Here is a 27,738-nt window from a genome sequence, read left to right on the forward strand (position 1 = left end):
AAACCGCTCCGCTCAGAATCTAATATGTAAACAATAATGAAGCAATTAAAATTACTTTTTAGAGATTATTAGGTTTTGGGCAAAGTTATATAACAATTATGTATTAATTTAACAATTATGTTTTTTCTTTTATTTATTGTTATTTAAAACACTTCAACAGGGGAGAGAGGGGCCCCCAATCAATTACAAAATGTCCAGTAATTTTCAATCGCAATTCAGGAAAACGGAATATTCATGCAACGACAGTTTTAAAAATATTTGCAGTATTTTTTATGTTTTTATATTAATTTAAAAATAAAGTCATAGGTTCCTCTAATCTTTTGAAATAGAGATTGATGCACACCCCCACTCAGAATCGGTTATTTTATGCAATGATTTATTATTCAATATAAATTTAACAGATTCATTACTGTGACCTACCCAATGACACAAGGTACACTGAAAACCTAGTGTGCAACAATACAGCAGAGCGACTTCTACTTTATCTATTTTTGTTTTAAAAAAATTATTATTTTTATAATAATTTATTGAATTATTTCGGTTAATAATAATAATCTATTTGATATATGGTGAAATCATTATCGTTTATAAGTTGGGTGGGCAAATCTCGATTCCAAGAATATAAACTTGAGTAATTCAACAACACAAAAAAAAATATATATATATAAATTTAATTGGAGCTTTAGTCTTCTTCTTCTGAGCCCAGAATTAAAGCAATTTTGACAACTGGTCGCTTGGTAACTGAGCCATTGGAACCTTGGACTTTTACAACACGAAAACACCAATGTATACCACACGAACCATATTCCACTTCATAGTGGCCAGATTATCAGTTTTTAGGATTGCCAAGTCTCCGATTTTAATTTTCCGACTAGGCTTAGTCCATTTTCCACGGACTTGGAGCTGCGGCAAGTATTCTGTACTCTAGCGCCTCCAGAAACCTTGAGCCATTCCACAAACCAATTTCCACCGCTACAATTTATTACGTGGAACCTCTGGACAATCAGGTTCAGGAGGTAGCAATAAATTTCTGCCTACTAGGAAATGTGCGGGAGTTAGTGCAGTGTAGTCTTATGGACAATTAGAGGTTGGAGTTAATGGAGATTATTGAGCACAGCTTCAATTCTGCTTAAGCGAAACCATTTCCTCAAATGTGGGTTTTGGCAAATTTCACCTCAACCTCCCACAATCCGCCAAAGTGGGGTGCTGCTGGAGGTATGAAATGCCACTGTATGCCATGATCTGACACCATTTCCTGGATTGAATGCTTGCACGATATGACTTTGAGATATGAACTTAGCTACTTTTCTGCACGAACAAAGTTACTGCCATTGTCACTGAATATGTGGGAGCATGGTCCGCGTCTAGCCATGAACCGAAAGAGAGCAGCCATGAATGCATTTGTTGTCAAGTTGCTAACGAGTTCTAAGTGCATTCCCTGGTGACGAGACAGACACATACCGCTATATAACCCTTAATCGACTGGACTCTGCGTATACCACTTCGTATATGTATGGGACCACAAAAGTCTACCCCTGTTCTTGCAAAGGGGCGTTCCATAGTAACTCTTGCTCGAGGAAAAGGCGCCAATAATGATGTTTGCAGGGTAGGTTTGGTTTTGTAACATGTGAGGCAATTCTACCTTTTGCACTACACTTTTTGTAATGATTCGTCCCCTTATGGGCTAGAAGGTGCCTTGAATATGTGAAAACAATCCTTTCGGTCCGATGTGCAATAGACGTTTGTGCTCACATTTAATACAATAAGTGAGTTAGCATTGACTTTTATGGCAGCACAATGGGAGACTTCATATTTTCTGACAAGTTGGACTGAGACAAACTTCCACCTACACGTATTAGCCTAAAGATATCAATACAATGGTGTTATTTCTTTAATTTACTTTGCTTTGACAATTGCTGATTCTTACTCAGCTTGTCAAGATCATTATGGAAGGTAAACTTTTGAGCGTGAAGTAGCCATGTTGTTTTTGCTTTAGATCAACCACAGTTAATGGCCCCATCTTCCTGAGATGACATCTATCTGAGGGGATACTAAAGTTTGAACAAAACCTTAATATCCATGCTGTAATGTGGATCAAACGCATGAAATTAGAATATTGATCAAGCAAGGTGGTAGCAGGCAAAACAGCAGCAAGAACCAGCTTAACTTGTCGGGTTTCAGGAACTTTATCGGTCAGCGTAGGACACGCAGGCCAGCATTTTCTATCCTGACTTAGCCATGTGGGGCTGCTCCACCATAATTGGTTATGACTGAGTGACTGAACGTCAATACCTCGGGTAATTATGTCAGCAGGATTACTGCTTGTAGAAACATGCATCCATTGACTAGGACTGGTGAGGTCAGTTATTTGTGATACCCTATTGGCGACAAATACCTTAAGTGGTTTAGACGTGTTAATCCAAGACAGCACAATTGTTGGATCTGACCAGAGCATTATATTTGAAGAATTAATAATAATATTCACCTTTGCGAATTTAAGTAAAACATTATGAGCAAGCTCAGCAAGTAGAAGTGCCCAGGACAGCTCAAGTCTTGGGATTGTGGTTGGTTTTAGTGGAGCAACTCTAGATTTTGATACAGCTAGTGATACTTTTATGTTACCACTTGCAGCCACAGACCTTATATAAACCCTTTAGGCTTCTTGAGAATCATTCGCAAAACCATGCAGCTCAATAATTGGCGAGCCAATGTCGAGAACAGTTCTAGGCATTCTTATGTGTTCAAGTTCCTTGAATTAATGATAAAACTGCTTCCAGCGCGACACGATATCGGTTGACAATGGTGAGTCCCATCCAAGTTTCAAGGTTCATAATTGTTGCAAGAATATTTTGCCCTTTATAAGGACAGGCCTTAATAGACCAAGGGGGTCAAATATTTTGCTTATATCTGACAGCAGCAACCATTTGGACATTTCTACAGGAGGATCCCAGTTCTTGAATACAAATCTGAAACAATCAATACTAGGTTTCTATGTTAAACCTAGAGTGCTTATGGTATCTTCATCATTCAGTCTTAATAAGTAAGATGGATCGTCCTGGGTAAGAGGAATTTTATTGAACAGTAGTGGAGAATTGGAACACCATTTTTTCAATGACATGCAGGCTTCATTCAACACTCGAGATAATTCAGTATACATGAAATAACATTCATCAATAGATGGGGCTCCGGTAATTAAATCATTGATATAAAAGTCCTCACTTATTGCATGGCTAACAGAAGGAACACTGGTGTCGTTAGCTAGTTGAGAAAGACATTTAGTCGCTAAAAAGGATGCAGATTTTGTTCCATATGTTACCGTGAGCCGGTCTTGGGTATTATTCCAAATATAGTATTCCGAATACTTTTAGAATACTATTTCCAAAAGTATTTTGTGATGTATTCTGAATACTTTATTCGGAATACTTTTATAGTATGGAAATTAAATTGTTTGATTTGCATGTTATTCCCTTGCATTTGATTTTGCATTAGCAGAAATAGGAACAACTTTAAAACGTGATATTGCCATTACCTTTTCAAAACCTGCAATACCACGTTTTAGTCTGACACGAAATTTTTAAAGCATTAAAAACAATGCTTACAATTTAGGTAGATTTATTTTGACACTGTCAATCGTTTACTTTTTATTTTTTACATAATAAATAAACTTATTCTGAGTGTTTATAGTCGTCAGAAAATTTGTTACAGTTTTCCTCGATTTGTGAACATTTTGGTTTTTGGCAATACCACCTATTGCATTTCCACCCTTCAATTATAACTGGTATCATTTCATATATTTATCAAAAATATTTTTAAGTATTCGGAATACTTTTATAGTATTCCAAATTCTTTATTCGGAATATTATATTTATCGAGTATTCGAATATATATTCGGAATACTATTTTTCATAAGTATTCGATTATTTATTTCAAATACTTTTCAAAAGTATTTTACCCAAGATTTCCGTGAGCAATTTATAATCAACAACGGGGTCTTCAGGAGAATCCCTGTACACAATGCGTTGTAGATTACAATCCAAAGAGGACACATTGACTTGTCTGTACATTTTTTCTACTTCACCAGTAAGGACATATTTATGCACCCGAAACCGTAACAATATTGAGAACAGTTCAGGCTGAGTAACTGACCCTCATGACAATATATCATCAATGGAAACACCGGACTTGCTGGGCGCTGACCCATCAAAAGCTACGCGCACCTTAGTGTTGAGACTATTTGATTTTATGATTACATGGTGGGGCAGATAGTAAGATTTAAATTATGTTTCATTTTCTGGCACCATTTCCATATGGCTGAGAACTAGATACTCCGCCATAAACTTGCGATATTCTGTGGCTAAATATGGGTCCTTGGCTAAACGTTTCTCTACATTGAAAAGTCTTTGAACAGCCATACAACGAGAATCGCCAAGATCATCAATAGGTTAACGAAGCGGTAATCGCACTACAAATCTTCCATGCTCATCACGACAAACAGTTCTTAAGAAATGCCTTTTAATTTCAGCCTCCTCTTGTCGGAGTGTCTCAGATTTAGTGCTTAGTAAGGCTAACGCTGAATTGATATTAGGATGATGTGATGGTGGTTCGTTATTGGCATGATTTGATGACAGAAAGGTCTTCCCAGCTAATACCCACCCTAAATAAGTAGTGCGATGCAGAATTGCACTATCCGATAACGGATATTGTTGTCCACTAAAAATGCTGTAAGATACTTCAGCATCGAGCAATACATCTATTTGACCAGGAATGTTGAAGTGTGGATCAGCCAATTGAGTCTTAATTGAATCTGGTATTTCCAGGGAACTGGCGTCAAAATATTGATTAGGCATTTTATTTGTTATACTAGATAGTACGTGAAATTGTAATTTAGTACAGTTACAACTATTTATACGTGATGAAAACTTGGCATTGGTGATTGAGTTAGCCTTGGAATGAGTCATTCCTGTACCAGAAATAGAACATGCTGATGACTCGAGAGGCAATTGCAGACGTTCAGCGCAGGCTGCAGTTATTATGCTGATTTCAGCACCTGAGTCAATCACTGCTCTACATAACTGAGGTGTACCATTTATGTCAGTAATACATACAACAGCAGTAGCTAATATAATCCTATTATTAGTTGATTTGGAACCAACATTATTGTTGTTAGGGAAGTAAGAACTTTAGCAAGGTTTACAACTTTCTCTGGTTCTGATAACGGTTGATCCACCGGAGTACTACCAGTATGTAGCTTTTTATGGTGACGTTTCCCACATTTAGAGCACGGTGAAAATCTGCATTTGTCAACTCTATGTCTATAGTATAAACAATTAAAACACAATCTGTTTTTTTTCACAACGTCTTGGCGCTCTTTAATGGACATAGCCTCAAACTTTGCACAATTGGGTATCCTATGTGGGCCAGTATAAAAATTACATCGTGGGGATGCATATGTCTTTCCCATATGCTGATTATTATTAATGTTTGTTAGAAAGACCTTTTTTGATCGAGGTTTATTTGTAACGTTGGTTTTATTTGCGTCATCAAAACAGGGTATCATTGCTATGTCACCAGCTTCATATGCTGTTATACGATTAGACAAAAAGAGTTTTAACTCTTTATACTTGGGTAGATCCTTGGTGCCCTGCTTGAGTTGCCTAAATAACATGCCTCACGCGGCCTCAATATAATAATAATAATATATGAATTTATAAATTTAACTTCAAAAACCACAAAAAAAGAGCTCCAGCTCACACAATTACAACAAAAACAACTTACGATGTATAACACTACAGCAAACAATTAGGCAGCCAAAACAAACCCTCGGCCAAGCAACAAAAATGCTGGACCAACAGACACGAGGTGGGCAATTGTACTATTGCTGGTATGTGACAACCCTATACTATAAAGAAACCAATAATTACAATACTCAATTAGAGTTGCCGAACCATATTTACCAACAATGGAACAATAAGCCAGAGTTGATCGCAGCAGCACATCAAAATACAACAAGCTTGACACGAGGTTTAAACAGGAACAAAGGAAAAAGGCTACATAACCCCTCGTCTGTATGACGGTTGCAAAAACAATAAACCAAGATAAAAAGATAATTTTTAAAATAATAACCGTAGTCGCAAAAATGGAACACTATCAATAAACCCCATCACCGCAGCTGACTACCGATACAACCTGCAAGTGCTGCCAACGCTAGCAGCACTACGATGACGGGAACTTATATAGTAATATTTTTATTTATCCCTCAAAGTACCAAATACCAATACTAGATTAAATATTCTTCCAGAAATCAATCTTGAGGTTGAAGCAGACATAACAACGCGCCATTGTCAAACCGCTCCGCTCAGAATCTAATATGTAAACAATAATGAAGCAATTAAAATTACTTTTTAGAGATTATTAGGTTTTGGGCAAAGTTATATAACAATTATGTATTAATTTAACAATTATGTTTTTTCTTTTATTTATTGTTATTTAAAACACTTCAACAGGGGAGAGAGGGGCCCCCAATCAATTACAAAATGTCCAGTAATTTTCAATCGCAATTCAGGAAAACGGAATATTCATGCAACGACAGTTTTAAAAATATTTGCAGTATTTTTTATGTTTTTATATTAATTTAAAAATAAAGTCATAGGTTCCTCTAATCTTTTGAAATAGAGATTGATGCACACCCCCACTCAGAATCGGTTATTTTATGCAATGATTTATTATTCAATATAAATTTAACAGATTCATTACAGTGACCTACCCAATGACACAAGGTACACTGAAAACCTAGTGTGCAACAATACAGCAGAGCGACTTCTACTTTATCTATTTTTGTTTTAAAAAAATTATTATTTTTATAATAATTTATTGAATTATTTCGGTTAATAATAATAATCTATTTGATATATGGTGAAATCATTATCGTTTATAAGTTGGGTGGGCAAATCTCGATTGCAGCTATTTACTAATCAAATGTCTCTTTTTAAAACTACTAGCAACTAGCATTAATATTTAATACCCATCAATACAAAATGTATGATCTTTCGATTTGAAAATTAATAAATGTAAATTAGTCAATTTTTACAATGTGTCAATGGAGTCTGATGGAGATAAAGCTAATTAAATTTTTTAATGGTTTGTTCTTGTTCTGCAATTGTATATAAATATTAATATATCAATAGGTATAATTTTGAAAAATCTTGAATATTAACAAATACTCACTTCATAAGTCATATCTGTCATTATTTATTAACAAAATTGTATGTTTTCATGTTACAGCCAGTATTGGGACTATGCAATGAATGTTAATGTAGATGAAATAGTGTATGTTCATTGTCATCAACAAGGTATTTTACTAATATACTTACTATTTTTTTTTTTAGCTTGTATCTAAAAATATTTTGTAACTTCTATATTTCTGTAGTTAATTTTAACATGTACCTATTAGTGACTTTTAATTAAATTGGTGAACTAATTTCTGCTTTCTACAACAAATTTATCAATTTTTTGGGAAGTAATGTGGTAAACTTGTACCTAAAGACTTAAGAGACACAACAATTGTATGGTTAGATCAAACATGTTTTGACAATAATTAATATGTATTATGTATTTATATAGGAAATGACAATGGTGGAACTATAGTTTTAGTTGCACAAGATGGTGTACAACAACCACCCATACATTTTCCTCAAGGAGGCCATTTGCTAGCATTTCTTACTTGTTTAGAAAATGGTCTATTACCTCATGGTCAACTGGATCCTCCATTGTGGCCTCAAAGAGGCAAAGGTAATTACTTTCTTGTAGTGTGTTATTTATTTATATGATGTATCTACATTTCACTGGTCCTTGGCCTGGAGGCATTCTTTTTGGGTCTTTTATTTTGATAGTTTTATTTCAATCTCCATTATATACATACCCTATTTGACCTAGGTAGCCTTAATATTATCTAAATAAAATAAATTCAAATGAATTTGGTTGAATAAATTACAATAGATTACATTTTTAGTCACATGCGTATTAGTTATTAGTACCTATACTTTTATTTAGGAAAAGTCTTTCCAAAACTTCGAAGAAAAGGAAGATCCCAAATACAAGATATTTCTAATGATTTATCTAGCAATACAGAAGAATCTCGAGATTATGTTTTTCAAATAATTAGTAAAGCTAGACATGAAGAATTTTGTAAGTTCAAATTTAATATAATAAATTTAGTTATAATATTTAAATATATAAGCATGTAAAAAATAACTGTTTTACTAGTATCTAGAGGAGAAGAGATATTGGATTCCAAAATTTGGTCTATGCCTTCAGCTGCAAATAATATGCTTAATAGAGTAAGAGGTCATTTGGAGTCATCATCGACTAATTCATCAACATCTACATCCAGTAGCTTGGATCCAGTAGCTTCTCCATTATTAATAAATATTCAAAATACGAGTAAAGATACAGGGTAATAATAATTCACTTATCATTTCTTATGCAATGTATGACGTATTTATGTAAATAATATTAAAAACAATGTAAGATATTAAAGTTATGTAGTGCTATGTTTGTAGCATTTATAGTTATGTAGTAAGCTAGTGAAAAGTGAAAAGTTGTTAGTTTTCAATTATCATTTTTTTTTTTAAGCTAATTTAATAAAGCACATAAATATAATATTATCCATTAAAAATAATGATAGTATGTAAGTATAATGGAAGCTAAGATTAAAATTATTGTACAGTTATTTTTCTATTTTCAGCGATTCTTTGCAAATCCTATGCGAAACAATGAAAAAGCAAATCATATCTAGAGCATTTTATGGTTGGCTTGCATATTGTCGTCATTTAACAACTGTGCGAACTCATTTATCGGGTCTTGTAAACACTGTAATAATAGATTCTAGTGATGCAGAAACAGGTTTAACTAAGGAAAAATGGTATTCATTTAAAAATGATTCAAACCTTGTAAATGATGATACCAAATTAGAAATTTTTAGACTAACTTATTTTGGTGGAGTCCAACATGACATACGAAAAGAAGTATGAAATAAAAATATTTAGTTAGGCATTTAAGTGTGTGATTCATTACATTTTTTTTTAGGTTTGGCCATTTTTATTAGGGCACTATACATTTGGTAGTACAGTTGAAGAACGAAATGCTGTTGATTTACATTGTAAGCAAGAGTATGAAACAACAATGTCTGAGTGGATGGCAGTTGAAGCAATAATTAGACAAAAAGATCGTGAAACAATGGCAGCTAATTTAGCAAAACTATCAAGTGAAAGTACGTCTGGTGGAGATGCACCACCACCAACTCCAAACACCTCAAAAGTTCTCAGTCAAGAACTTAGTAATGATGTAAGATTATACAACTAATTATTTAATAAATAAGTTCTGAATGTCATTAAATAATTATTAAACATAGGTATTTGAAGATAACATTAATTTTTCATCAGACGAAGATAATCCTCCAGTTGTTGATGATACTCAATTAGAACACAATGCCGAATTTTGTGATAATCGTATGAATATTTTTATCATTTATTATTTTTATTTTTTAATAGAAAATGTAGAAAGAATTTATTTATTTTAGCCACCAAACAAACAAATACAAAAAAACATATTGAAAATATACCTAAAGAAATTGATTGTGATAAAGTAAGTTGAAAAGGTCATATACATATTATGATCAATTTAAATTATACAGAGTGTTGCACGATAAATGTGTCAAACTTCTAGAGGTGTTTCTACACCTCAAATGGAACAAAAAAAGTCCTTGTGACCATAGTCGAATTATCAATAATAAGGGTGATAATTTCCATGTTAGTGTTTTTTTGTTAAATGCAAGTTTGATTCATAATAATGTTCATATCTGCTAAACCGCAGGTACTACAATTAATTTGAATACTTCGATGAAAAGATCATAAATTTGGGATTAGGAAGACATATCTTACAAGATTCCCACATGATTTTTTGGGTAAAAAAAATAATACACATTTTTTATAACTTTAAAATGTCGAAATTTTAAAAAATTTCAGTTTTATCCAGCATCAATTTTTCTTAAGGCAGGTGGGTGCAAATTTCAAAAAAACTTCAAAATGTTATAAGCTTTTCGACAGTGTACTCGATTTTTTCGTTAAACCTTTCCGAAGGGCCGCTATTCCACCTAATTTGCGGAAAATAAACAACTGATTACGACGCTTTAGTATGTTTTTACTTAAATCGGTCGATTAACAATTATCGCTATTTATTTTCGTAGTAATTATTATTATCTTAATTGTAGTATGGTGAGGTCGATTAAGTCATTAAATAGTCATTTAGTATCTTTATTTAAAGCTCTAGATAAAAATTCTGGTTATTTGATTTCAATACGTAGTTATTTTAATTTTTCGTAGTAATTTTTAGAATCTTAATTAGTCGTGAAATCGATAACATGATTTAAATACGGCTCATTACAAGAAGTTCATGTGTAGAGTTTGGTTTCGTATTATTCGTCATGCCTTCTTATTCAAATACCGAACTTCCAGACATGCATTTTATTTATGGTTTGTGTAATGGGAATACTCGAGCCTCTCAAAGAGAGTACGAAAATCGTTTTCCGCATCGGCGTGTTCCTGCCCCAGCCATGTTCAGCCGAATCCACCAAGCTTTGAGGCAGCGAGGTAATTTTCGACGGTCTTTGAGGGAAAGTGTACAAAATGTAGATTTGGAGAGAGAAATCTTGGACGAAGTCAACAGAGATCCAGAAACTAGTACTCGTACGCTTGCTCATCAATTTGGAGTTCATCATTCTACTGTATGGAGAACTATTAATAGAGAAGGCTTACATCCATACCATTTTTAAGAGTTCATGGCTTAGAGAACGCAGACCATCAACAACGTGTACAGTTCTGTAGATGGCTACTTCATAATGAAGTTGAGGATCGTGGTTTTTTCCAAAGTATTATGTGGACAGATGAGAGTACATTTACAAGAAGGCGTATTTAACATTCATAATAGTCATCACTATGCTCAGGAAAATCCACGCTTAGTACGTCAACAAAGATTCCAACGCAGATTTTCAATCAATGTGTGGATGGGCATTATCGGTGGCGTGTTAATTGGTCCATTTTTAGGACTTCCTCGGACGGTAGGTGGAAATTCATATCTAAATTTTCTTCAAAATGAACTACCTGGATTGCTTGAGGACTTACCTTTAGAAGTCAGAAGACGCATGATTTACCAACATGATGGGGCCCCACCACATTTCTCTAGAGCAGTGAGACAGCACTTGGACGAAACATTTACTTGTTGGATCGGCAGAGGAGGCACAATTCCATGGCCTCCAAGGTCTCCAGACCTAACTCCTATGGATTTTTTTGTTTGGGGTTACCTTAAAGAACGAGTCTACCATCAGGAAGTCGATTCTGAAGCAGAACTAAGGCAGAGAATTCTTCAAGCAGCTATTGAAATTCGGAGAGTGGTGACAGCAGGAGTAACTGGGAGGCATGTACGTGAGAGAGCACGTGCTTGTTTGAGGCAAAACGGTGGACACATTGAACAGCTTTTACAATAAATGTAGATGAACAAACTTATTTTGAATCTCTTGTAATAACATTTTTAAAATTGTAATAAATTTAAGAAAATCAGTTTACCAGGTTTTGTATTTATTGCTTAGAATTTTTTTACGTTTTTCCCGGTTTTTCCGCAAATTAGGTGGAATAGCGGCCCTTCAGAAAGGTTTAACGAAAAAATCGAGTACACTGTCGAAAAGCTTATAACATTTTGAAGTTTTTTTGAAATTTGCACCCACCTGCCTTAAGAAAAATTGATGCTGGATAAAACTGAAATTTTTTAAAATTTCGACATTTTAAAGTTATAAAAAATGTGTATTATTTTTTTTACCCAAAAAATCATGTGGGAATCTTGTAAGATATGTCTTCCTAATCCCAAATTTATGATCTTTTCATCGATGTATTCAAATTAATTGTAGTACCTGCGGTTTAGCAGATATGAACATTATTATGAATCAAACTTGCATTTAACAAAAAAACACTAACATGGAAATTATCACCCTTATTATTGATAATTCGACTATGGTCACAAGGACTTTTTTTGTTCCATTTGAGGTGTAGAAACACCTCTAGAAGTTTGACACATTTATAGTACTTTCTTATTTTTAGTACATTCTTGACATTAATAAGTCCAGATAATCGGTGTCTGCGTACCGTAGTTAAATAAGAACAAAAACTAATTATATTTGTGCCTTTACATTTAAAATGTAATGATCTCATAAACTGTTTATTATAAATAATTTTTAGAAATCTTTATCATCAGATGAAGGATTAGGTAAAGATGAGGTTACTGAAAAAGACATGACCATTAAGAAAAATACGTCTGAAGGTAAAATATATAAGCATTAGTAAATTGTCATCTCATATTGTTTTTTACATTCATATAATTACAATATTATATACAATAATTTATGTACAAATAAAACCTTATTGTAAAACTTTTACAATTCCTCTCTACTCTTGACATTTAAATTATTTTTTCTCCTTAGACACATCATTATATTGTCCTACTTCAGTAATTGTCACAACAAATATAAGCCAAGAAAAAACTATGGAAAATCCTAATGATGAAAACGAAAAAATAGGTAAGCAAAATAAATGCTTTTATTTGATTTATACTTGGGTCTTGCACACTTGGTACAATATAGTAGGTCCCACTGAATTATTATTTTATATTTGAGAGTTATAAATTATAATAATCATTACAAAGCATGGATGGAAAACGTTTTTAATTTTTTCATTTTCGTTTTTGTTTATTGATTTAAAAAATATGATTTTTGTTTAACGTTTTTGATTAATGTTTTTAAAAACGTTATTTTTCTATATTGTATTTATTTACATTTTTAAAAATGTTATTTTCCTATTGTTTTCAAATAGGTAACGTTTTTGATAATATATATTTTTTTTATATTCTATTCTTATAACTTATAACTTTTAACTTTTAAGTTATTATAGTGACGCGCAATATAGAAATGCACTTAAAAGTTAAAAATTAAAATTAATTATTCTTAATATTTAAATTTTAAATCAAAAAAATTTCTGATTTGAAATTAAAATGTTTTTAAAGTTTAAGATTAAAAAGTAAAGACAAGACAAGTGGAATTGTTTTCAAAAATTTTTTTTCGTGGTATAAATAATTTAATAATTTAATAATATATAATATTTTATTAAATTTTATAATTTATTTTCATTTTCGTTTTTGATTTCGTAATTAAATTTTTTTCGGTTTTTGGGATTTTTTGTTATCGTTTTTCAGTTATCTTAGATTCTGAGTGAAACGATGAATGTATTGATTTTACAATGATGTGTGTTTTTTTTTTTTATATTTTTTTTTTTTTAATTTTAATTTTTTTTTTTGTGTCTGTCATCACCTTTTAGTAAAAGTGCTTCGATTTTCTTCAACAGTATCTTTTCTGATAGGAAAGTGAATCTAGTTGGTACTTTGTGGGGTCAAAAAAAAAATGTTTCCAGTAGTTTTCAAAAGCGCCGTGAAAAACAAAAGAAAAATTAAGGAAAAACGGGAATTTTTACGCAAAAGCTGTTTTCGAGAAAATCAGGTCACTGACCCCGGCACCACAAAGTTAAAATGTTGTTACAAAAATGGTTTTACAAATTAGTAACCAATTCGTAATAATTCGTAACTACAAATTTGGAATTTGTAACTTTAGTATAACCGCCCAAAATACATTTTCCATTTGCTGGTGCCAGGGTCAGTGGACTCCAGCACCCAAAACTCGAAAAATCAACTTACGGGGACCGTAACGGTTCGAAAGGCTAGTAACTAATTCGTAATAATTCATAACCACAAATTTGTAATTTGTAACTTAAGTATATAATAAATCGATATTTGATAAAAAAATCAATAAAAAATCTATATTTAATAAAAAAAATCAATAAAAAACTGTAATTAATAAATAAATATAAACTTGATAAAACAATTTATATCCAAAAAATCTGTATTAAATAAAAAATCTATATTTGATAAAAATCTATATTTGATTAAAAAATCAATAAAAAAATATAAACTTGATAGAACAATTTATATTCAAAAAATCTGTATTAAATAAAAAATCTATAATTAATAAAAATCTGTAATATATAAAAAAATATAAACTTAATAAAATAATTAATATCCAAAAAAATCTGTATTTAATAAAAATCTATAGTTGATAAAAAAAACTATATTTAATAAAAAAATCTATATTAAAAAAAAATCAATATTTTAAATATAGATTTTTTATTGATTTTTTTATCAAATACTAGCTGATCCCGTGCACTCCGTTGCGCGTAAAAAAATATAACTCTTAAAATATTGTGATTACTCATGCTTGTCCCTGGTGTGCCCAAATGGGGACTAATAACAAATAAATACTAATTTCTACTAAATATTTCTCCTGTAACCAATAGCAACCATTAATAAACGAAAATTTCAATCATAAATCTCATAATCCCCGTTTGAGCTCCTACCGGTGGCGTCCTGACACGAATATAATTGGCGATACGTTCTTCTTCTCCACGAAAAGAATGTATTGAAAAAAAAATAAATTGAATCGGTCCAATATCTCTTGAGAAAAATGGTCACGATTATCCCGCCACTTAATTTTATTATATAGATAGATTTTTTATTTATTATAGATTTTTTATTTAATACAGATTTTTTATTGATTTTTTTATCAATTATAGATTTTTTTTAAATATAGATTTATCCAAAAAATCTGTATTAAAAAAAATCTATATTCGATAAAAAATCAATAAAAACCTGTATTAACTAAAAAATCTATATTTGATAAAAAAAATCAATAAAAAATCAAAATTTAATAATAAATCTATATTTAAAAAACCTATAATTGATAAAAAAACCTGTATTTGATAAAAAAATCAATAAAAAATCAATACAAATTCTGTAATATATAAAAAATCTATATTTAATAAAAAAATCATTAAAAATAGATTTTTTATTTAATACAGATTTCTTATCTAGTATAGATTTTTTTATTAAATATAGATTTTTTATTAATTATAAATTTTTGATTCAATACAGATTTTTAATTGTTTTTTTTTATCAAATATAGATTTTTTAAATATAGATTTTTTTCAATTAAGATTTTTATTAAATACAGATTTTTTTGAATACAAATTGTTTTATCAACTTTATATTTTTTCATCAAATATAAATTTAATCCAGATATTTTTTTGATTTTTTTTTATCAAACAGATTTTGATATAATACAGATTTTTTATTGATTTTTAATCAAATATAGATTTTTTATATAATAGAGATTTTTATTGATTTTTTTATCAAATAGAGGAAAATGAGGAAAATGCGTTTTTGGTTGGAAAGGATTTTCTGGAAAATTCGCGGATGGTCGTACGAATTCGTACAATTTCCGTAATAAATAACTGCATAGAGATTTTATAGAAATAAGTAGTCTTGGAAATAGGTGGGCTAGAGAAACGTTTCTATAGCCCCCATTCTATTTCTCGTATATCTTCAAGAATAAATTCGTATAAATTGTGGTTCTTATCGTACAAATTCGTACAAATTGAGTTCAAAATATTGGCCAAAAAAAAAATTGCAAACAACAATTTGGGGGGACTGGGGAAACCTACGTAATTTTATTATCTAACTTTTTCTATTTGACACTTATTCATTTTTAAAAATTTATTTTTATATAAATTATTAATATACATTAATTGTGTTTACCAATTTTATGATTCAATTTCATTAATCATGTTTACCTATTCATTATTTTTAAATATTTTAACTGTTGTTAACGAGTCAATTTTAGTGGTTATTTTTAAATATTGTTTTTAAGTATAACATGATATGTTACACTATTTTTTATTAATTACTTTTAGTCATTTACTATTTTTTTAAATTTGTATTAATTGTAGGTGTATAAATCGTGATTATAAATTATTTTTATTAATTTTTTTTAGACATTAAAATTTATTTGATTTTAGATTTCAATCTAAAATTAGAATGTACAAATGAAATATTTTGAATTTGGTGTAACTTTAAAACAAATTACCGTAGATACATGACATTTTCACTGGTTGTTTATATTTCCATTTTCCATACATAATACAATTTCCAAAATATTTTGATTTGTTTTGAACTGTTTATAGGGACATTTTCAGTTTCCAATTTTATTAGTTTTTTTTTTCTATGAATGTCAATAAAACTTTATTTGTTGAGTAAAAATACTTGAAAACTTAATACATGGCTCCTGCTATATTGTTACAATGACATTTGAAAAATATTAAAAATCCTTAGTCACAGATTTTTTTTATTAGCATTTTAAGTTCAAAAATTGACAAAATATGTAAAAATCACGAAAATTAGCAAATTATTTTTAGTTAAGAATTCGTAAAAACTTTTCTTTTTAAATCTAAGATTTGAAAAAGTAATAATATATTCTTCATAATATTGTCTATCTTTATCAAAAAAAAAATGTCTACAAAAAAGTCAAATTAAATTTTTATGAGCGTTTGAAATTCATATTTTTACAATATTTGATATTCACTCGATTTCTCATGTGACGATTTTCTTATTTAATTGTAATATAAAAAAGAATGACTGTAGATATTTGAATATTTCACTGAATGTTAGTATTTTCATTTATTAAACACCATACAATTTTGGAAATATTTTGACTTTTTTGAGCTGTTTACGGACATTCTCAGTTTTCAATTTGTTTAGTTTTGTTTTTCTATAAATATCAATAAAATTTTGTTTGTTGGGTAAAAAAGCGTGAAAATGTAATGCAAGGCTCCTGATATATTGTTACAATAGCAGTTAAAAAATATTAAAAATACATAGGCACAATTTTTTTTATAAGCATTTAAATTTTAAAGATCGAATTTTGACAAAATTTATCAAATTTAAGATTCAATAATTATTTTGTAGTTAAACATTTATAAAAATGGTCAACTTTTATATCTAAGGATTGAAAATGTAAAACAAGATTCCACGTAAGTACTTAATTCTGTTACCAAAAAATCTAAAAACACATAAGCACAATTTATTTTTATACTCATTTTAAGTTCAAATTTGGACGAAAATACATATTAAAATACCTGGAATAACTATTTTAGTTATTTTGATGCGATTGTATAATATTATTCGTGGGTACATGAAACTTCTAAAGTATACTATATTACTATTATATATCTATGATAGTATCACGGTTTGTTGTTGATGTATAACGCGTTATAAGTAGGTACCTAATGAATATTGTGATGTGATTAATTTGGAATTTATTATAGGTACCTATTATAGGTCAATTTTTTTTAATACCATAGATAAGTAGATAATATGTCTTATACCTAGACTGACATACCGTCTCCACTCAGAATCGTTTTTCTTATACAATAATATTATATCATTGAATTCAAATGTAATACCATCCATTATACAGTGACCCACTTTTAATCTACTGTACAGCAGAGCGACATCCACTTACCCACCTTTTTTATTTTTGTTTTATTAATTGTTTTTTTTTTTCGTTTTCGTTTTATTAATTGTTTTCGTTTTTCGTTTTTTTTTCGTTCTAATAACGTTTTTAAAAACGTATTCTATCCCTGTTACAAAGTAATTAAAAATAATTCTCAGTTAAGTATTTATAATATTAGGCACTATTTATTTTATATAAAGTAAATCGGTAACATACCTATATTTAATTCTAGTTAGATGATATTCATATGATATGAATTAGTTCCTTGGATTAAAATATAAAACACTTAAACCTATATGATTTTTTTTAATACAATTGAATATTATTTATTAGTTGGTAGGTAATACTTATTAATTATTTCATATAGGTACCTATTATATAAAATATATTACGTATAATCAATGGTATAATTAATATATATAATATTATAATTATTATAATATTTATGTACGTATTATTCTTAACTTGTATATTACACACTATATTTATCTTTGAATTTCAACTTGATTGAAAAATGAAAGCTTTGACTTTGATTCCTTTATTTAATTTTTAAATTTAACACAAAATACCATTTATATCATGTTTAATGCATTAATTTTTTTTTAATAATATATACTTTTTAGATAGTAAAGATAATAACACTTCTAAATTAGCAGTAGATGAGAATGAAGGAGTTGGAGGATCTAATCATGAACAAAGGTCTGCTTGCATATCTCCAGCAAGTTCTCAAGGAGGAATATACCCAGTAATATTGTTTGAATATAAAATATAAATAATCGGCCTACTATATTCAATTGTATATACTTAACAGGTGGAGTTGGTTGAAAATTTTGGACTTAATGTGCATAGAATTGATAAGGATGTACAACGATGTGATAGGAATTATCCCTATTTTACTCTTGAAAATCTAGATAAATTAAGGAATATAATATGCACGTAAGTGTTATAATTTTAAACTGAATCATTGAATTTTAACAAAAGTATTCCTATTATGATTGATAATTACTGACAATTTTGAATTTGTTTTAATTATATCTATTTACTTAATTGCATTTTTTTAAACATACAATTTGAAAGTTAAAAATACTAATAACAATTATTTATGTAATAATTAATAAATAATTAAAAATATAATTGTTTCTACTATTTATTTTACTGCTTTATAACTTATTAATAAAAATAAAATTATCAACTAATTTAGTTTATTATATTATATATTTAGATATGTTTGGGATCATTTAGAAATGGGATATATGCAAGGAATGTGTGATCTTGTTGCTCCTCTTTTAGTTATTCTGGATGATGAAACTTTATCTTATTCGTGTTTTTGCTTATTAATGGAAAGAATGTCGGCCAATTTTCCACACAGTGGTGGTGCTATGGACACACATTTTGCTAATATGAGGTGATATTATTGAATTATTATCTTCTATTTTATTATAAACTTGAATGATTATGGTTTATAGATCCCTAGTACAAATATTAGATTCAGAAATGTTTGAACTTATGCATGAAAATGGAGATTTCACTCACTTTTATTTTTGTTATCGATGGTTTTTGCTGGATTTCAAACGAGGTAATTAAACATGAGTATTTTAAATATACTAAAACAAAATTATTGTAAAATCGTGATAGTAGATATTTTAGTGTATAATTGTTTTAATATAAATAGAATTTGATTTTATCATCCTATAATTTATTAATTAATGTATAATTATGAAATGTTTTTAATTTCTAAAAAGTTTAAAACTGTACGTATGTTAAAAATTATTTTTAGTTGTTCCAGTAAGAAATATTTATTTACAAACATTCAAAACAACAAATGAAATAATTTTATTAAACAAAATTTAAAAAAAAAAAATTAAGATTTGACTTATTAGATATTTTGATAAAATTAACTAAAAAGTTACATTAGAAAAAAAAAATTCTGAACAAATTGTTCATAGATGATATAGCAGTTAATTTTAGTTTTACAATTAAGATAATATGAGACTAAAGTTAAAAGAAGTAAATATTAAAATAAAAAACTGATTATTATAATTTATAACTTTTTACATTTAACACTAAGTTATGAATAAAAATGAATTCACTTTTTAGAATTATTATATGATGACGTATTTACGGTATGGGAAACGATATGGGCTGCCAAAGAGATGTCTTCTTCTCATTTTGTACTTTTCTTCGCTCTCGCTCTTGTGGAAACGTACAGAGATATTATTTTGGCCAACCATATGGATTTCACGGATATCATCAAATTTTTTAATGGTAACTTATAATTTATTTCAGTTGCTTACATGTGTACAACATATTTTGTAATGTTACTTCCGAAATTTCACTTTTTTATGGGGCGATCTCCCTATACATACACATACAATTAATAACAACATTATAAATAATAAAAATATGAATTGAAAAAAAATACAGAACAATAGGTAAATCAAATTTTAATTTAAAGATTATGAAATTACAAATTTAAACTTAAATGAGAGACTTGTTCTTGAATATTTAACATAATTGTTTTCCTAATAGGTTTTCTATTTGAAACTTCAATTAGAAGATATTCTTCAACATTCAATCTTGGCCTATATTTATTTTGTAGAGCAGAAAATGTGGTTTTACCTAAATAATTTGAGTCAAACAGAAGTAGACGTGATATTTCTTATTTTGATTTTTGATAATTCTAGATAATCAGATTTAATGGAAAACCAAATATCAAAGTCCAAAATGTATCACGTGTACTTTCTTGAAATGTGTTATGTACTTATATAGATTTTCTACCGATGAAAGCTCAATTAGTTCGTTATTTATTTTTGCAAATTCTTGATGGGAGAATGTTACGCTCTACTAAATTTAATAAGTACTTGGGTTATAACTAATTATCATTTTTAAAGAATATTATGTTATGATGTTATGTTTATGTTAAATAAAACAATTTTTATTGGTCTAAATAGGAAATACCTATGTATGTAATGTGTATTTTTTCAGAAATGGCAGAACATCATGATGCTAAAACTGTCCTATCACTTGCAAGAAATCTAGTATTACAACTACAGACGTTAATAGAAAATAAATAAATAAAACATTTGTATACCCCATGACATATAATCATGTAATCTTAGTCTTAGGTTACAATTAATGTATAATTTAATTATTATATTGTATTTTTTTTTCTTACAAAAGTGGTCTCCAAACTGCACACTCCAAAATTGTATACATTGAACAAAGTACATAAGTATTTTTGGACATTTTAATTAATACAATATAGAACTATACTTTTACAAAACCTAAAAAATACCTTTTGTTATATGTTGCATGTGCATATCATACAAGCGTACAACATATAATTTATTAATTGCATACCATAAACCATGTACCTTGTAGGGCGTAAGTCCCAGCATAATTATTAACTCATACCATGTACCATGTATTTAAATATTAGGTGAGTTTTAATGTGTTATAGGAAGTTAAATTTATAATTCTATACAATAATATGTTCCGTGCATTTTCAGATGTATGGTTTAAAATATACTATTATTTATTTAGTTTATTTTCTTAGAATTAAAAAGTGAGGAGGCCCCTAATTTAAAGTTTATAGATGATACTTTATTATGTTTAAATAATTTGTTTAATATATATTATAATCAATAGTTAAAACTTATAAGTAATATTCTTACTTCATATTTATTTAATATATTAATATTATAATAATACTTAAGACTGCCTTAGCCTTGTAAAAGGTAAAAATTATAAAGAGTTCAATATATTCATTAAATGTTTTTGTTGGAATGTAATTTTAATTTTTAATATTTATTAAAATTAAAAATAATTTTAAACTATAAATTATAATAAAGATAAAAAATTATAAACTATTGTTAACCTATCAACATATTTTAATTTAAAACTTTAAATAAATAAAATTTAGTAAGATTTACAATCTACATTACAATCTAGTCTAATATATAAAACACAAAATGTTTAAATTTTCCTACAGATATTATTTTACTCTATATTAGAGATGTATACTTTTAACAACATTATTCATGTGATAATTTTTTTTTAATTACAATAATAGGTACCTATTATAAAATTATTATTATTATTATTATTTATTATTACCTATCATAGATACATTTTATAAAGTAATATTTAGCGTAACTATTTTTTTATAGTTCTTAAATGTTATAGGCAACTATAACATTTAAACATAATATACCTGAATGTTACTGTATTAATGTAATATAAATATTATATCTAATATTAAATTAATTAAATACAAATGTATTTATTTTATTTGTTTTATTTGTTTTATTGACAAATGTGAACATAAGGAAATTTAAGACAAAAATACCTATTTTGTTTTCATTTTTTATCTTTAGTTATTGTAGTTAATTACAAACATTATAATGTCTAATGTAAATTTTACATTTTCAAATAACATATAACTTATTTAAATCAAAACAAATTATTATTATGATTTTAAATTATCGAAGTATTTAATATGATTATATTATTGTGTACTTAAAAATCATTTTATTTTAATTTATTGACATGTATATGTCTTATGGCTGGGGCCTGGGGGTCATTCTGTTAATTTGTGCGACACCGAGAATGTTACCATGACGTCATTAGCGTTTGATGTAATTTGTGTGCGTGTGTGTGTGCGTCGACCGGTGGGGACCGGTTCCCGGAAATTAGCGATTATACAAACGATATCGGAATCGCGGTGGCGTATGATCTATTAGTAACGGACTAATAATTGAATAATAAATGTATTGACGATAAAAATAACTCATTGTAAATTATATAAATATAACTGATATTGGTTAATATTGTTCAACGACGTCATAGAAACGTGTGTCGTGACGGTTTTTTATCGAACCCTCTGTAAAAAAGTTTAATTTTTATTTATTTTGTGTCTGTCATCGTCTTTTAGGATAGTAAAAGTGCTTGGATTTTCTTCAACAGTATCTTTTCTAATAGGAAAAGTGAAAAATTTCTCAGTAGTTTTCAAAAGCGCCGTGAAAAACAAAAGAAAAATTAAGGAAAACCGAGAATTTTTACACAAAATCTGTTTTCAATAATATCGATTTTGGTTTTTGGTGCAACTCTTATAAAAATGACCGTAGGTACATGACATTTTTTTTTTTTAATACCATAGATAAGTATATAATATATCTTATACCTAGACTGACATACCGTCTCCGCTCAGAATCGTTTTTCTTATACAGTGATATTATATCATTGAATTCAAATTTAATACTATCCATTACCCACTTGTAACCTACTGTACAGCAGAGCGACATCCACTTACCCACCTTTTTTTTGTAGTGCTTATTATTCTCATTATAAGATTAATATTACGGTAAAAAACATATTATCCAAAAAATTCGTCTTGTGCCTTATTATATATTGGCCATAGTTCTTGAAACTCGTCAGTACGTTTCATATTTCAGTACACACCGTCCTTTATTATTCATTACTAAAAGTGTTGTAAATTACAATTCTGTCATTTAAATTAAAAATTAAAAAAAATGTTTAATCAATAAATAACCTACTCAATAAATAATTGCGGTCTTTGAAACTTGTTTATTTTTTACACGTATAAAAAAGTTACCTACAGTTTAATCCTCGTCTCCTCGTATCTAATACCAGATTGACATCGACATTCTTGTGTCAACTTTATTCAGTAAAATCAAGACATATTTATGTACCGATGTATCTGTATGTAGTGTAGATGTTCTTAGTTTTTTTAGATATATCATTGGTATTTCCTTCCTTTTTTCATTGTTCCTTTTAACTAACTAAATTTTATTTTTATGTTATAATATTAATTCAATTGTTGAAAAATAATTTTGCATGATTTCTGATTAATTTTTAATGGGATGTTTTCTATTATGATTATTATTTTATACAGTTATTGACTATAAATTAATATTAAAAAAAAAAACATATTTTTAAATACATAATCTATTTTATTGCTATAAATGAATGCTGTTAATTTGAATTAAAATCTTAACAATTAAGGGGACGGAGTGGCCGAACCGACTAATTTTTCTTCGGACAAGTCATGGTGTCCGGAGAACAAGTGCCGCCATCCCCCACCCGGGCATGGCAGATACCTACGGGTGCCCAATCAAAAATTCTGCCAAACTCATCACACACGTGTAAAAACCCTACCATTACAAACCCTACTACCTACAATCATAAAACCCCACAATCAGCTTACGGCAAGTCACCAGACTTAAAAGAACAATAAAAAAAAAAAAAAAATACAATTAACATTATTTGAAAATAAATTTCCATGAATAAAATTTAGTCTAAATGTCCTAATACAACTAATTCATGAATTTGTTTAATTTTTACTCAAGACTTAAAAAATAAAATATATACTATAGTTCTTTTAACAATATAAATCAAGTACCTATATGCTCAATTATAATTATATAATATTCAATAATTTGTCCAAAATGAAAATACAAAAATGATATCTAATGAAAACAGCAACATATAATACATAGAATATTATTATTTTTTTTTTATTCAGTCATCTCGTCATCTCGATAAGCAATAAGCATTATAAATTCAACACATATTTAGATATATTTTGTAACTTGTACAGTTGTACCTACTAAACAAAAATAGTATTTAATAATGTTTTAATTGTTGAGTAAAAATATTATATAGACAAGTATTGTGTTCAACTAAGAAAATGTACCCGTGCACGACAAATGTTTAAAGTATTTTGAAATTCTTTGATATCTGGTTTACTCATTTATACAATAAGATATTCAGGAAAACAATGACAATCAGTTATTCCAGTCTTCAAAAATATCAATCTTTTTAGTAGTTGAAAAAATATGAGTTCATTAAATCAATAATGTATACACATTTCAAAGGTAAAAAGCCTATACATATATAACCTTCTAAACATTTCTAAGAATTTCATTTAAAATAATCTAATTTTAACAACAAAGATTAGACTATAGTTTATTATAGATTATCTTATATAATAAAAAAAAGACGAATTAAATCAAAATTATATTAAAGTATAATAAAATTAATATTTTTAAAATATCCTCATCCAAATGTTATTTTTATAGTACCCATAAGGAATAAGGATGAATTTTATTGTTTGTTAGACTGCTTAAAAATATTTAATTACAACTTAATGCCTTAATTTATTTATTTACACATTATTTGATATATTATATCATTGCAAATATAAACAAATTTGGCTATTATTATATATCCTGACACCTGTCATCTGTTTAATATTACAAGCCAACTACTTATATAAATATTTAAAGTACCTATATTTTTAAAAACCAAAGATCTTTTAGGTTATATAATAGTTTTAAAAAATGTGTAGTTCATTTAATGTATATATCAGTGGTCACATACTGGCAAACAAATTATTTACAGTTTGATTGCCCGATTGCCGCATAAATACATTATTATTAATTATATATTATACTTCTTATATTGTTATATAATAATACAAAAAAATAATTTTAGATCTCTGTCAATAGTTGATACCTTGTTAAATAATTGAAAATCGGTTGCACCTCATTCTAAATATTAATAAGCTCGTGAAAACTTAAAAAGACATTTTAAACATTAAATCATACTAAAAGGTCATGTCTTGAAATTTAAATACTTAGTTAAATTAATCTTGTTTTATCATTTGTGTTAATAATTGTTGCAATACAGAAAGTATGAAAGAATTTTATTTAAACTTGTTACATATTCTATAGGTATTGTTATTTGGTAAATAAAGATAAATATAATATATTATATACAAATTTAAAAATATTTTCTATATTTCAAATAATTTTCAGTGTTTTTTGGACCAGGGAAGTTTGCAAGTTTCAAAACATCCCCGTCTTCACATGGAAATTAGTTAGTGACCACTGTTATATAATATTATGTAATAATTTAAATTCTTAAAAAGTAATATAGGGCCTTGCCAGAGAGAGATCTTGTAAACTATGGAGATCTGATTTCATCCTAACTCCTAAGAATTCAATATTTAAGTTTTTTAGTTGGTTATTGCATAGGTAATAATAATCAAATATGTTGTCTAATAAGTGTTTCAAATGATTCTAGAATTCTGATAAATTAAATCAATCAATGATTATAGTAACATGCAGTTAACACCGTGCTTCTAATAATATATTGTTCTTAGAGTTATACTAATTAATAGTTATAGTCTATGATTAATTTTTACATTTTTTATCAATACTCCAATAACTATTATACACCATTAAGGTTTGCTTTTTATTCATGCCATGTATTTATTATATATTATATTTATTACTGAACCAATTATATAAGTTACCTATAATAAAATGTAACTTTTATTTTAAACATTGAATTATTGACGATTGTTATTAGAAATAATAACTGTTGTGATTTTGAAATAATTTATTAAAACTCATATTATTCTACTTTACTTTTAAATGCATACTGTATTAAGTTGTGTGAAAAATATTATACTTATATTGAAAAATTATAATGTAAAATCAAAATATCAAGCATTTGTATACCAAACACATGCAGACAACAATTTGAATCTCAAATGACTAGGTACTTTTCATATTGGTGTATATTTAATAATATTACATTATTAATAAAAAATGTTGTTTAAAATATATTTGTAAATGCCTGTATTGAAAAATAAAAATAACCAGTTACTTTTCTAATAATTCACTTACATTTTTTTATTTATTGGAAAAACCTGATTACTTATTTCTTTACTAAAATATAAGTTGACTAAGATTCTGAGTGTGAGAAAAGAACTGAAGAGTTCTAGTTTTGTACACAGTTGAAGATTCTATTTATGATCATGATTTTGTTTATACCTAATGTACATACTACATTTTTGTTACAAGAAGTGCTTAAATTGAATTTTAGATTGTGAGCAGAGCGATGAATGTATTGATTTTTCTATGAACTTTTTATTCTTATGTTTCATTTTTTTTGTTTTTTTGTGTCAAAGAGTAATATTACTCTGTAGTCTATGATAAGTACATTCAGTGTACATGATAAGTAGTCGAAATGATGCTTTGATTTTCAACTTCATCTAGTGACTTGTTTGTTGGGAAAGTAAATCTAGTTAGTTGTAGTAATTTTTAAAAACACCGAGCAAAAAAAAAAAAAAAGGCGGGTAAGTCGTGGATGTCGCTCTGCTGTACAGTAGGTTACAAGTGGGTTACTGTAATGGATGGAATTAAATTTGAATCCAATGATATTATATCATTGTATACGAAAAACGATTCTGAACGGAGATGATTTGTCAGTCTAGGATATATTATTTTTAAAGAAAAACTTATGGAGAACCTTGTACCAAATTTTAAAAACTTAGTTATAAAAGAAAAAATTTTTACGATTTTTCAACCACTAAATTACTTGCAAATTTTCGCAATTTTGACATATTTCGTATAAATTTGAACTTTAAATGCTTATAAATAAAAATTGTGACAATGTATTCCTTTTATTTTGCAACTGCTATTGTAAAAATATGTTAGGAGCCTTGTATTAAATTTCCAAATCTTAGAATTAAAAAGAAAAACTTTTATGAATTTCTGTCTAAGATAATTTGAACATTGCCGTAATTTTTACGTATTTAGTCAAAATTTGAACTTTAAATGCTTATAAAAAAAAAATCGTGACTATATATTTCTTTTATTTTTCAATTGCTATTGTAAAAATATATTATGAGCCTTGTATTAAATTTTCAAATCTTAGATATAAAAGGAAAATTTTTTATGAATTTCTAGCATAAAATAATTTACGAATTTTCGTGATTTTTACATAATATGTTGTCAAAATTTGAACTTTAAATGCTTATAAATAAAAATTGTGACAATGTATTCCTTTTATTTTGCAACTGCTATTGTAAAAATATGTTAGGAGCCTTGTATTAAATTTCCAAATCTTAGAATTAAAAAGAAAAACTTTTATGAATTTCTGTTTAAGATTATTTGAACATTGCCGTAATTTTTACGTATTTAGTCAAAATTTGAACTTTAAATGCTTATAAAAAAAAATTGTGCCTATGTATTTTTATAATTTTTGAATGGGAGTTAGAACAACATATGTGGACCCTTCTATTAAATTTTCAAGTATTTTGTCCCAGCTAATTTTTTTTTATCAACATTTATAAAAAAAAAATCAAAAAAAATCGATTATTTCAATTGCCTATAAATAGATTAAAAATTAGTGAAATATTTTGAAAATAAAAC

At 27.9% G+C, this 27,738-nt stretch overlaps 1 protein-coding gene across 6 annotated transcripts in view; it reads left to right on the plus strand.

Annotated features, from left to right (window-relative positions):
- Positions 1–21,021, plus strand: part of LOC100166761 (small G protein signaling modulator 2) — a 74,202-nt gene extending 53,181 nt beyond the window's left edge. For 5 of the 6 annotated variants that reach the window (XM_008181271.3, XM_029487572.1, XM_029487573.1 and 2 more), the window contains 16 exons: positions 7,282–7,349; positions 7,621–7,788; positions 8,050–8,184; positions 8,263–8,452; positions 8,744–9,023; positions 9,085–9,342; positions 9,410–9,506; positions 9,578–9,642; positions 12,285–12,366; positions 12,527–12,622; positions 18,118–18,239; positions 18,306–18,430; positions 18,717–18,899; positions 18,961–19,070; positions 19,592–19,759; positions 20,480–21,020. In XM_008181271.3, coding sequence (XP_008179493.1) covers positions 7,282–7,349; positions 7,621–7,788; positions 8,050–8,184; positions 8,263–8,452; positions 8,744–9,023; positions 9,085–9,342; positions 9,410–9,506; positions 9,578–9,642; positions 12,285–12,366; positions 12,527–12,622; positions 18,118–18,239; positions 18,306–18,430; positions 18,717–18,899; positions 18,961–19,070; positions 19,592–19,759; positions 20,480–20,568 — 2,236 coding nt within the window. In that variant the 3' untranslated portion in view covers positions 20,569–21,020. Of the gene's footprint in view, positions 1–7,281; positions 7,350–7,620; positions 7,789–8,049; positions 8,185–8,262; positions 8,453–8,743; positions 9,024–9,084; positions 9,343–9,409; positions 9,507–9,577; positions 9,643–12,284; positions 12,367–12,526; positions 12,623–18,117; positions 18,240–18,305; positions 18,431–18,716; positions 18,900–18,960; positions 19,071–19,591; positions 19,760–20,479 lie in introns of all 6 variants that reach the window. The other variant, XM_016801543.2, reaches the window with a different exon arrangement.
- The last annotated feature ends 6,717 nt before the right edge of the window (positions 21,022–27,738 follow it).

Source organism: Acyrthosiphon pisum, chromosome A1 (assembly GCF_005508785.2).
Source record: "Acyrthosiphon pisum isolate AL4f chromosome A1, pea_aphid_22Mar2018_4r6ur, whole genome shotgun sequence".
NCBI lineage: Eukaryota > Metazoa > Arthropoda > Insecta > Hemiptera > Aphididae > Acyrthosiphon > Acyrthosiphon pisum.